The 13,413-nt window shown below is 36.3% G+C and overlaps 1 protein-coding gene across 1 annotated transcript in view; it reads right to left on the bottom strand.

Annotated features, from left to right (window-relative positions):
- Positions 1-13,136, bottom strand: part of SHANK2 (SH3 and multiple ankyrin repeat domains 2) — a gene marked incomplete at its 5' end in the record, with an annotated part of 40,646 nt that extends 27,510 nt beyond the window's left edge. Inside the window, 4 exons of the mRNA XM_010147605.1 lie at positions 6,783-6,803; positions 9,889-9,897; positions 10,247-10,327; positions 13,001-13,136. Of these exons, the coding sequence (XP_010145907.1) occupies positions 6,783-6,803; positions 9,889-9,897; positions 10,247-10,327; positions 13,001-13,136 (247 nt within the window). The remainder of the gene's footprint in view (positions 1-6,782; positions 6,804-9,888; positions 9,898-10,246; positions 10,328-13,000) is intronic.
- Positions 13,137-13,413: the final 277 nt, after the last annotated feature.

Below are 13,413 nucleotides of genomic sequence, written 5' to 3'. Positions count from 1 at the left end.
TCTTCCGGCTGACAGGTAGGTGGAGATGCTTCTTGGCCACAACAAGGGGGCCAGGAGCTCAACTACAGCGGTAACACAGTTGGGGAGCTTCCCGGGACCTGCCTCTGCTGCTCTGGACCTGGGCCTCTGCCTGTATCTGCATCATGCCTCCTGGGCGGGTGCATTTTTCAAAGTGCTTAGGTACCAAGGTGATAGATGCCTTGTAAATACCTAAGATAGATACAGACAGAAACTGTACCAGGCGCAATCAGTTATGCAAAACTTCATACAGTGCCAACTGCACCTATATGCTGTAGTATCACCCACCTTTTCTAGCATCTGCAGTCAACCACAGTCAAATATTTGGCACATGTATTTTTCCTTTTGGAAAGTGATGGGAACACAGCACATTCATTCTTCCTTCGTGTCAACAGGTCTAGGCACAAAGCCCTTAATGTCAGGTACTGCATATGCACATATTTTGTTCCATCGCCTTCCCTAAATATGAGTTTGCAAGTTCAGTTTAATTTCTTTCATTCACTGGTAAAATTTGTTTCCTCATCAATAATCTGCAAAAATCAGTTACATAAGCAGTACTAAAACTAAAGGGACAGTCTTTATGTGTGCTTATTACAAATGCATAGAGATTCATTTAAACTACATAAAAATATGGCCATGGCATTGCTTTTATTTTATGGATTAATTTTTAAAATTTCTATTATTTTAAACTCTAAGTAGCTTTTTTTTGGCATAAAGACCAGGAGTGATTATGTGTATAATTATACATTTGCAAGTCTCAAAAAAAGTAAGCTTCTAAAACAAGTAGGTGAACTTATTTACATTGTATTCCTTTTAGATTTTTTGTCACTTCCCATATATATGCAAAAGACCTGGCCCTGCTTAGTTTGCAAAAGAATAGCTGGGAAGTAATTTGATAAATACTTCAGAGAGAATGTCTGTGGGTGGGGGAACTATGTAAAGGACGAATTTGTGAAAAAGTACATATGGGAATCTAGACAACGTTTTCAAAGAAGCAGATGAACAAAATTTTAGAACAGCTTTCCAGTACTAATGGGGTGGTTGTAGAAAGATGAGAACCTACTGATTTCAAAAGAAAGCTTGATCAGACTATAGAAGTTCATATGATCATGTTGCTTGTCATAGAAACAATTGTACTTGATGAATAGGTCTCTAATGCCTCTGGGGAAAAACAGGTGACTCCTATTTGCAGACGGTTAAAAATGGATCTCTGTTACAGTAGCTGTGCCCACTGAAAACTAATGTCTTTCTTCTTAGCTAATCAAATAGGAATAGATGTATAAAAATTTGTCAAAGACCAACAGTAGGCAAAGAATCCCAGAATCACTACGGTTGAAAGAATAACTAGGTTATCAACATACTGCTAAGAATTTAAAGACTAATCTTAGCTAAAGCATAGTTTCAGAGTAAGAATATTAAAGGCTAAGATTTAAGCCCAAATCTATTGTTTATGATCACATTTAGATGACAGAAACAAGTTCAGCCTACAGCTGTGTCATGTAAATGTATAGTTAAAAAATATACAGAAATGGAATGATTTGAGTTTTCATTTAGACTATTATAAATCTGCCAGCACAAGCACATTTTAATGTGGAATTAACTTCTTCCATCCCCACCCCCAACAAACAATTTGCCCGACTGTGCTTAAATCACAATGCCAAAATCACATATTTATCATACAGCAAACAATAGGCAGAGAATATTAGCTTAGCAGTTAGCATAATGAGGAAATAATAGAAGTGCTTTGCAATACAGTCAAAACCATAAGCCATTTGAAACACTTTCCTTCTATGAAAATTGAGTAAAATACTTCTATGTTCCCTGGGATACTGTAAACTCTATAACGTACACTAAAATCCAAAAACGGGAAAATTACGTAAAATAAATCAATAAAATATAAAAACTGCTTAGTGACTAAAATGAATCATTTAACACTGAGTATCTATAAATAGCATTACATGATTTATGTATATATTCACATTAAAGAACTACCAAAACTTTCTTGAAAGGAAGTCTTATTTATGTTTCTAGGGCTGAAAATATCTTCACATTAGTACATATAAGTCACATTTACATATTATAATCACACCATCAAAAGTAATTTTAAGGAAGGCAGAAAACTGATATGTTCAAATTCTTTCTGTAGATACAATTTTCAAGTACCAGCTCTTTAACAGCATTTTCAATTAATGAAATAATTATACAGGCATTTAAAATGCACCTGCAGTCCTGAAGCCTTACAATTCAGCCTACCTTGAAAGAGGAATGGTCATTGTCTAACAGTGGTTTCTGTTTAAGAACAAAAACAAAGCAGAAAATATAGTCAATACCCACTCCTACCCTGCAAGCCAGGTGGAATTTAAGTGGCAATTTGATGTTCTGTTTAAGAGACAGCATTTGAAAATTTGGCCTAGTCACAAAAGAAAGACAATCAACCGAACGAAACCAAAAAGAAAGGTGGAGGACCTAGGACACTTGCAGCCTTCTCTGTTCTTACACTTACTCTCACGCTTCCACACCGAGGGGAAAAACCAAACAAACTATGATGAATTATCTAAAACCATTTATTTTTAATTATATTAGAAATTAATTAACATGGGTATATGAACATTTGAAGAAAAAAAAAGATAAATAGCAGCAAGGGGAGTTTTGAGATGAGGGAGATAAGTCCTTCATCTCCCTGGCTCCTGAAAAAGAGAAAGAACACATTAAAAGTGTTGAAAGAGTTTTGCACTGCCCTAACTGTACCATGTTGGGAAACACATGCAATTTTTACCGTTCCTCAAGCACTCGTGATTCTGAATATGTGCTCAGATATTCAATTAATAATATCTGAGTATAGTAAGTGACACTCACATATGCCAATGCATTTAATTCGTCTGTTTCCAAATGCTACAAAACCCACATTTTCTTTAACACTTACAATTCCTTTTCCAACTTCTTTTATACCATTGTCTTGTATAGCTGATGCAGAAAGGTTTTGAAAACCTTTTCAATTACTGTCCTGTGGTAAAGAAAAACAAGTGTCATGAAAGGGCACTACAGACTCAAGGATAAGCTGATAATTTCTAAATAATACTGGTGTAAATAGGAACACCCACACAGAGACGCAGCCGACCTCTGCTCAGGATTCCCAGTGTGCTGAGAATGTTAGTTAAAGCTACAACATAAACCCTGGTTTGAAGGTGTTCAGTGCTGAGTTACCTGTTAAGATTCTGTGCCAAATGTTGCTAATCAGCACATTGCCAGCTAGGTGCCCATTTTTTTTCAGTGGAAAACATAGGGTTAGCGTTGTTTTTCCTTGAAACGTACCAATTTTCAATACTTTTCTCTTACATAGGGCTTTAAAATCACGTATGTCATAGACATGGTCCTAATCCTACACCTTCTCACACTGCTGTGGACTCCCCACAAGACTACAAGTCATAATACCTATAACCTTGCTACCTCAACAAAAATGGGGCCCATATTTTTCACACATATACTTCACAAATTTCACCCAACATCACTGCTTTATGCTTATGAAAACTGACAACCCGATGACATCCTTTATCTTATTATTATATTGCTATCTCATTAAGATTTAAAATATGTAATGCAAATCAATTACTTACAAGGATACCCTCCAACAATTCTTCATGATTCCTGATGCTTTTTGCTCTCATCTTCTAAAATACAATGTCAGGTGAAGATCAGAAAACCTTCTTCCTACACAGAAGTGTTGCAGATGACGGAAACTATCAAAGAGTCGACACTGTGAGTGCCGTGAAAGTTGCTTTGATGGTATTTCCATTGTTTCCTGCAGACAAATCTCCATCATCAACTCCATCACAGTGAAATAAAAAAATGAATTTTGAACCCAGACATCTTTGTGAGTGGTTTCTTCAAACATAACATAACACTGTCAGGTAATCCGCTGTTTGGCATTCATTTATATATATTTGCTCTGCAATTTCATTGTTTCAGATGCCATTAGAATGTGCCACCTTTGAAACAATGGACAACAGGAATGGGATGAATTGTGAATGTTTATTGCAGACAGAGCTAATAATATTTCTTTTGAATGCCATCAACTGATATTTTTCTGTTCAAATGCTGCTAAGACTTGATGCCAGGTTATAACATTCTGTGCTGATGAAATCACAGTTATTCTGTCTCTGAGAGGTGGTACTAGCATCTAAACTGTCCAAAGGAGAAAAACGCTACATTTGTATCTGGTCCCGTAGCCCACGTAAAAAAACCAAAGATCAGTATTGACACATATCAAGGGATTATTATATATTGATTACCATATCAAATCTAAGGACAAACCAACCACTCCACTAGCTCACAAAGGACACTTGTGTGACACTCTCAAAGTAATATTTATTAATGCAGAAGAATTATTTAACTTCTCATTCCCATTTCAGTATGAAAATTTAGCCTGCTCCATTCTTAATTTTGTACTTTCTCTTAGAGGACTTTTATATTGCGTTTTTGAAATTAAGTTCTGTTCACTTCATTTTTCAGAGAAAATCTCAAATTACTAAATCAAACCAATTTTCTGTCATTAAAAGAACTTAGGAGGATGAAACCTTTAAATCATGAATCTAGGAGTTCACAAACCTTAGTTTATGGATGTGTTTCTTAAGTACCATATAATTTTAAAATTCTCCATCCACAACAACTTATCAATGAATAAGTCAAAACAAAAAAACTGAAGTAAAAGCCCTTTAAAAAGAAGGTTTTCAGGAGCCATGTAAACTTTTTCATGAACTTTTTCATTTCATTAAATGTATTATTTTAAAATTTTAATTTGGAAACTTTAATGATACCTATTTTCTGTAGTGATGATGAAAATTATGACCAAAAAAAATGAATTGGAAGTTTCATAACTTTCCTTTTAATATTTTAGTTTTAGAGTATTCTCAAATATTTATTTTAATTTGCTGCATGAATATTTTGGTTATTCTTCAGTATTAATGGGCTAACTACACATTAACTAAAATTATATTTTAAGTACTCAAAACATTCTTTTTTTAGTTTACATGTTGGCAAAACTTACTCATTCAACAATTTTTGAAAACTTACAAGTCACAAAAAAAAAAAAAAAGGGCAGCATCTTCCCCCTCCCCAATATCCCACAAAATGCAGAAAGTAGTTTTACTATTGAAAACACATCCCCTCCAAACAGACATTTTGAAGTTGGATGCTATCTCTCCGAGTCAGGCAATTACTGTAAGCACAAAGGTAGTGGCACAGGTGAAGTACAGTTTACATTTTAGTAATTTGCGCTGTGTAACTGCAGTAAAATGATAATACTGCCTATGCTACACTGCTATGAACCTGAAGATTTTATTATCTCTCTCTTCAGACAGAAATGTCGTATCTTCTATGTTGAATACAAAAAATAGTCTGTGACCTCCCCTCTTCCTACCATCCCAGTGAACCAGAACCCCTCTCTAAAGACAACCAACAAAGCCAGTCAAACAGAATCACAAAAGCCATTATTTTCATCTTAATGCCTCCCTCACCTGTGACCCAGACAACTGAATTTTTGGTTGAGAGAAGACTCTACAATAACAACATAAAGATTTTGTATATGCTGCCAAAACATATTTTTCAGAAAAACACCAGTAGCAATGGGGTTTATGCTGTCATATTCCCTGAATGGAGAATGGAAAGTATCACTAACTGGAACCTCTGCTGGTGACCTGAAAGGAGGTCATGAAAGAGCAGAAAAATAGAGTGTGGAAAATAACCTGATTTTGTCCTGTTTAACGTTAAAAAGGGAAAGCTTCCCTGTTGAGAGAAGACACTGCCTACAGCCTAGCTTTCCTTGCCGTGACACTGAACTTCGTCAAAGAGCAAGACGTAGACTGTTTTACCAGCTATCACTCACGGGCTCGGGGAGGTTTGAGACGCTTCCTTGGGCTAGACACCATGAAAATGTGTAAATGACACGGTCCCTGCTCAGGAGAGCTTACAATCTAAGCAAGCAAGATGACATACAGGAGTATGGAAAAATACAGCTACACACAAACAAACTTTGTATACATTTACATGCAGTTACATCTAAAAACCCTCTTAAAATAGCACCACTACTTCTACCTGCCCTTCTGCCTAGCCAGCATTACTTAGATGATTGCTTAATGAGGATCACAGGGGAAGTGCGCCTTCAGGAGTGGCTTCAAGGAGAAGGTAGTGGCCTTAGGAATCAGTTCAGGGAGGGCATTCCATGCATATGGGACAGCGTGGAAGATGTTAATATTCAAAACTTAAAACTGTGCAGAGCAGCATTTCTCCAGGGCAAAAGTTCAAGTGTTGTGTGCAAGACCCCTATTTCTGAGACAGAGACAGTGTGGTTATGGGCGTAACGTTTGGCCATTAAAAAGACAAGCAAAATCACTAATGTAGGACTACACTGAGGGTATGTCACTAGCCACGTATTCTCTGTGGCTGCCAGTTAGTACGGTAACTGTGAGGAAATGACATGGAAGGGTTTGGAAAAGAGTTGGATACAAAGAGGGAAAAAAGGGCAAGATGACGGAAAGGAGACAAAAGGAAGAAATGTGGGGAATATTTTCAAATGTAGTCTTCTGTCTGAGTTCTTAGTGTGTTTGCAATTTATTAACTAAATAACTAAAAAACATATACAATAATTAATGTACATTTGACACCATAAAATAAACTGGACCATATGCCAACATTTACATTATGTTATTATCCTTCACTATGGAAAGGTGAGAAACAGGTTAAACAAGAGACAAAATGCTTCCCCTTACCCTTCTTCTTCCGTACTGAAGCTTGGAAATAGAAAGGGAATGAACTGTGAATCAATTCTGAAGGTAATTTTTATGTGCTAAATCCTTGTCTGTCATTTTGAGCATAAACATTTTTCTTCCACCTAAGAAGTTAGTCTCTCCCTGCTAGCCTCTACGACGTGTGTATCTATCAAACCACAGCAGATAAACAGCTTGGCAAAAGCACAGTTTATCAGGGTTTATATCTTAACTATAAGAAATTGCTCCCCTGCAGATATTAAGGATACACATACAGGCTTTTTTTTTTTCCCCCCTAAATTCTTTCTTAAAAACAGTAATTGGGGCACCTTATTGATACAAGGGCTTTCAAACAATGATAATATGGCATTTTCAAATCTTTGCAGATTGAAGTGGAAAGGTATCATTAGCACAGGTTATCTGACATATTTTGGATTAAATCATTTGAAAGAAAACAACTGAGATGGTCTGCTCAGTATTATGGAGAACAAAGTAGCTAAAAAAAGGTCAATAAAACCATTAGTAGGGCTGGGAGCCAGGCAAAGGAAATGACTGTAAAGACTGTAAGATGTATTTTCTTTTTTTTTAAATGATGGTTTTTAGTTTGCTAGGAGAAAATTCAGAAATATAAACTCAAAGGGAAAACAAGTGAGGAATTTCTATTTATCTTTTTCTTCTATTGCATAACAAGGGACATTCAATAAAATTAAAAGCATCACATTTAAAACCAATAAAAAGGAAATACATTTGTACACAGCACATAATTAGCCGTGGAATTCTTTGCCACGAGACATTATTGAGACCATGAGTTTCTTCAGTTCAGAAAAAAGATTACACATATATATTGATGAGAACATTCACACTATTCATCTATACATACTTCCTGTTTAGTTTGCACATATATTTTACAAAAAAAATGCTTATTCATTAGATAGTTTAATGGCTTATAAAATTGTGAGTGTTCTCACAGTTCATACAGATGTCTAATATATACACGTATACATATAAAGATATAAAAAATTATATATACACACATACAATCTGTGTTTTATGTCAGAAGACAACTTTTAACTGACGATAGTGAGAACATTTCTTTGGAAGCTTGTTCAGTTGTGCAATTTAAGAATTCTTGTTCCATCTGATAATCGCCCTTTTACAGGACAAATGTTAAAATAGGTAGACCACAGGTGTTATTTATAACAGTAGTCATATTGTTTCCTAGGGTGGCAAATGGGACTGGTATTTACAGTCTTGTTTAGGAAGAAGACATATTTCTGCCATACTCTAATGTTACTACAGCTTTATTAGGGGACATGCACTTCTGGAACATATTTCAGGAGTATTCTTCAGAATAGTAAAGTTTTTTCACTATAACTTTTGCCCCATTTGATAAAGATATGGATTGGAAATGTGCTTAAAGATTCAAGTATGTCTCATGGCCCACTAGTCACAAGGGTTGCAGTGGTTTCTGCCAGCCGATGAGAACAAATAGCAGATCAAGTACTATCACCTGAATAGGGGGATGAGAAAGCTAAAATGTGATGGTCTTCACCGCAGACATGACTTCACTATTAATAAGCTATTTTCCCCTAGAAAAGAGTCCTGCTTTTCTCTGTTTCAGAAGAGTATCTACTGTGTAAGACTGAAAAGTAAGAGAAATAGAAGATTACTCTCTGTTTGAAAGTGATTTGCAGAATGGGATAATGAAGGAGGAAAAAGGGTGTCTAAATATTTCTGTCCCCTTGGGAAAATTTGTTGATAAGCCAGCCAAGTTTTACAGTCTCTTAGCACTCCGTGAAAGTAAACCAAATCAAAACACCAAACCACAAAAAATGGCTCCAAAAATAATATTTTACATCTTAATACTGGAAGAAAAATTACAGAGCATTCACAAACTTTTGAAAATTTAGTCAGGCTCCTAAACTTCCTAGCACAGAAAAGTCAAATTTTCTAAAAACTGTGAGAGCTAAATAATCAGACTGTTTCATTTTGGTCTTCACGTGGTTATTATACCTACCCTAAACCCTAACCTTAACCCCTAACCCTAACCCAACCCTAACCCTAGCCCAACCCAACCCTAACCCTAATCCCTAACCCCAACCTAACCCAACTCTACCCTAACCCTACCCCTACCCTACCCCTAACCCTAACCCAACCTAACCCTAACCCTGATGGATGCCCCATCCCTGGAAGTGTCCAAGGCCAGGCTGGATGAGGCTGGGAGCAACCTGGTCTAGTGGAAGGTGTCCCTGCCCATGGCAGGGGGGTTGGAACTGGATGGTCTTTAAGGTCCCTTCCAACCCAAACCATTCTACGATTCTAAGATTCTAACTCTAACCCTAAACCCCAACCCTAATCCCAACCCTAACCCTAATGTTGGTAAGAACTCCCACTGAAGCTATGTGACTTGACTCACTAAAGAATGGATGAGGTCCATATGCTCCAAAAACACTGACTCCCAGGGGGGGAAAAAAAGTGGCCACAAAACTTTGATTCCTTCTAGTTGGCCTTCATACAAGTCCATGCCAGGGGAAAAAAAAAAAAAAAGGTAAGTATTTAGATCAATGTAGATTAGATTAGATGGGAAAATGGTTTTATTATATGATATACTCTATTAGTCTGCAATGAGGGACATGGTTTGTATACTCAACTATCACTTGTAAAACACACTGTTCAAGTGTAATAACTATATGTAACTATCCACTGTGCTTTTCTCTTTGTATATATGGTCGATCCACAGCATATTTATTAGTTTAGCTGCAGAATTTTTTTTTAAATGACCTAACATATTAAAACCTAGAAGAAATGAACAACTACCTTCCTCGCTCCCAGAAAATAAATCAAAATTCCCCCAAAATTATGCATATCTATAATGTGGATGATCAAGCAAAGGAATATATAATCATATTTCTTAAAATTAGCAAATAAAGGGATGAATGTAAATACTTTTTTATTACAAATAGTGGGAAGAATTAAGTTTATACCATGCACGGAAGTCAAAGTGATAGCAAAATATGCACTTTTTCAGATCAAAGTCTAATGAAAAGAAGTTGAAGTTGAAGCTGCTTTAACACTGTCAGCTTTTTAACAACAGCTTCTGGCAGCTTACCTTTGTCCACTAATGAGAGGCCACAGAAATTTAAAATAAAACAATATTAGATGAACTGAAAATTTAGAAAGCAAATCTAACAAAATATGATACGGCATTACTTTTTAGTAGATGTGCCAAACTTTGATGATGCACAAAATGTATCAACATTCTCTTGCGTAGCAGAAAAGGCACAAGTTTAAACAGAAATTATTCATGCAAATCATGCATATTTGAACTCTCCAAAGATGCAGCATTCTTAAAACCTTTTCTGTTCTATATACTGTACACAGTGCAGCTCTTTTTAGTCAATTTAACAAATATACATATATTTACATTTCTATTATGCCAGCATGCTTGTCAAAAACCACGTTCTTACCAAGCTCTTCAAGCTCTGAGGTCATTGACTTAGACCGCAAGGTCAGTGCAGTGGTTGGAGCTCGCTTAGGAGGTGGTGGGGCTTTGCATTAAACAGAAGGATATACAGTGTAAGTAAATACACATCTCTGAAACACTGTATACACACACACAATTTCATATTCATTTAAAATAATATGCTACATTAAATAAGGTAATAATAAATACAAACATGTAGAGGAAAAAACCCTGAGAGGCTTTTCATATACTGAAATTCTGTACCATTTCTGCTTTTAGTGTAGGCTGTTTGACACATCAGCAAGCTTTTATGTAACAGGACACACAGAAATACTTAAAGCTAAATAACCATGCACTTCTGTTTTTCAGTAGGAACAGACTTCCCAGAGAAAACGCCTCACAGCAGTTGTGCCCCTTCTTCTAAGAAATGTACATAGCTGAAAATCTCCTGGAGACCAGCCAATCTCTGCCAGATTAATTTCACCTTTGAACAAACTGTTAAATCTGACAAATACAAGAAAGAAGATTCAAATTTATCTCAATAGTTATGCTGAGACAGGTGGACCTCAGAATAAAAAAGGTCTGAAAATATCAAGCCAATCATCTAGCACAGAAACTAAAATCCAGCAGGTGTTTCAGCATCCTCCAAACCAATGTTTCTGGTGGTCAGAAAGGAACGTAACATCAGAAAAGATTATGACAATGTTGGTAGGAAAGTTGGAGATTTCCAGTAAACAGAAATGGCTCTGAGACAACCAGCAACATTTGGATTTTGGTCAATACTATACATCAGGCCGCAGCATTTTGACAGAAGGTGGTAAAGCAGTTAGAGGGTGAGAAAGAGTGAAGGAGGAAAGGAAGAGACAACATTCTTCCCGTATCACCTATATCCACTATGTCAGTGTTATCCTTTCCCTGTTAAGCTCCATCAGCTTCTTATGGAAAGTTGAATGACTGTGTCACAAGAAAGCAAAAATATAGCTCAGGTTCAGTGCCAGACGCGAGGCCGCGTAACTACTGCACGTGTTAACTTCAGTCTGAGGTCTGCCCTGGCCCAACAAGAAGAGTGACAACGAATCTGTGTGGGAAACTCCACAAAATACTGGATTGTTAAATGGGGCCGGGCATCTGACACTGGCCTCATCACAAAGGAGACTGATGGCAAGAAAATCCTTCCACACCATTCCCACGGCACCACGGCAGTTGCCATGTAATACAAAAGGCTACCAACTCGCCTCGAAAAGGGACAAGACTCAGAAGGGAGTGGTTTGGGAAAAGAATACATTATCAACAGAAGGCTCTGGAAAGATGGCAAAGAACTGGGTTTGTTTTTACAGAAGCAACTTCCCTTTGGGAAGCACTGTTATTTAGGGCCAATATGACACATCCCAAAAGGCAGAGGGGAAAGGTTTGTTTAAAATGCGTGAATTGCAATTCTATTAATCTAAAACCAAGGCAGGACCATGTTTGGACATAATTTAATTTACCCTTTCCCCACTCCCAGGGTGGTTATTTTTTTTTTCTTTTTAAAGCAGTAGATGTCGAGAACACTCACAGTGTAGACAGGAAGTTTTACTTATGGACAAAGAGGGAGCCCTTGGGTGCCGGCTTCTAGCCCGCTCTTGTGCTGAAGAGCCAGGCAGCTGTGAGTGACAATACAAGAAACTGGTGGGAGGAACAGGAATTTTGAAAAATGTGACACAGCTGTATTGAACACTAGTTAGCAGCAGCAATCTTTTCTGCTTGATGGTAATTATGAAGGCCTAATGACTTCCCAGAGTGGCTTTTACCTGAGCAAACTCAGAGACACCTAAGGTGAAGGAAATTGTGCAAAATGCATTTTTTGTCTTTTTTTTTGGATGAAGTTTTTGTGGTGGGTTTTTTTGGGTGGGTAGGAAACGCTGAAATTCTTAAGGCAGTCGCCAAACCTTTTGATATAGGTTAACCCATAATCTCCATCAAAATTAATATTAAAAAAAAAGACACCTAGGCTGGAAAAAAACCCCCACCAACTTGTCCTGATTTTACCTAGACAATTCTTTCCTGAAGTCTCTGTGGCACATGATGCCGTATTAGCCTCTCTTGGAGTAATTGCTATCTTGCTACCAGCTAAGTGGCAGAAAAAGAACCTGTGCATGTTTTCTACTTAAAGAGGAGGAGGGATTTTCCCTGGCTAGAATTTTGAATTAATCTATTTTTGAATTAATTAATATTTATTAATTAATTCAATATTATTATTTTGAATTAATTTTGAAATCTATTTTGAGTTAATCTAAGGCATGTTCCCATCAAAATGGTCTTTTTTTTTTCTACCAGAACTTCAGTCTAAATGTACTGCTTCCATATTTTTATTCTTGCAGAAGTCCTCTGTAAAACATGTATTCTTCAAAATCTAAGTTCTCAATTACTTCAAGTCAAACTAACCTGATCTCAAGTATATTCGGAACTAATCAATAAAAGAAAATCTTTGTGCTTTATCTCTCTCACTGCTAAAAGAAATTCTAGTAGTTTTTCAAACATACACATGTATAAAGTTCCATAAAGATGAAATTTCATGACAAACAAAAAAAAAATTACACTTTTTGTCACATATTAATGTATGCCAACAGAAGTAAGTTACTCTGAGTAAGAGAAGAATATTTCAAATTTTAAAAGTGAAATCTATAAAGCAGAATCTATGTAACAGTAATTTTGTGTCCATATTATGTTTTCTGAGGAGCAAGACCTAGGACACCACTAGGAAAAGAGAAAAACGTACCTTTCTTTCTGGCTGTGTCATCTGGATCAAGATTCCTGGTTACTGTGACAACCTTAAGAACTAGGTGATTGCCCCCTTGTCGAATCATGTTCACCACCTGCCTGTGGCCAACTTTCACTACATTCTCATTATTAACCTGCAAAGAAAGAAAACAGTGTTTTAGACAAAATACAGAAAACTTTTGTACTTTCAGCTTTAAAAACAGAAGGCCAAAAGAACAGGAAGATATATAATTTCTAATTACTATATTTTAATAAAAATACATATTTAAGAAACAGCATATAGCTGACATAATAACAGGAAAACAAAGCTAGCTGTTCATGAAATATGAAACTAATTTCCTTATAATTACCAGTTTAGAAAACAAAGCAGTTAGTGAGTTCAACCAAATCTTTACATATTTTATTTTCAAC

This window comes from Eurypyga helias, unplaced genomic scaffold (assembly GCF_000690775.1).
Source record: "Eurypyga helias isolate BGI_N326 unplaced genomic scaffold, ASM69077v1 scaffold10392, whole genome shotgun sequence".
Classification (NCBI taxonomy): Eukaryota; Metazoa; Chordata; class Aves; order Eurypygiformes; family Eurypygidae; genus Eurypyga; species Eurypyga helias.
Note: the sequence above shows the minus strand (reverse complement) of the source record. Positions and strands in the feature narration are given on the sequence as shown.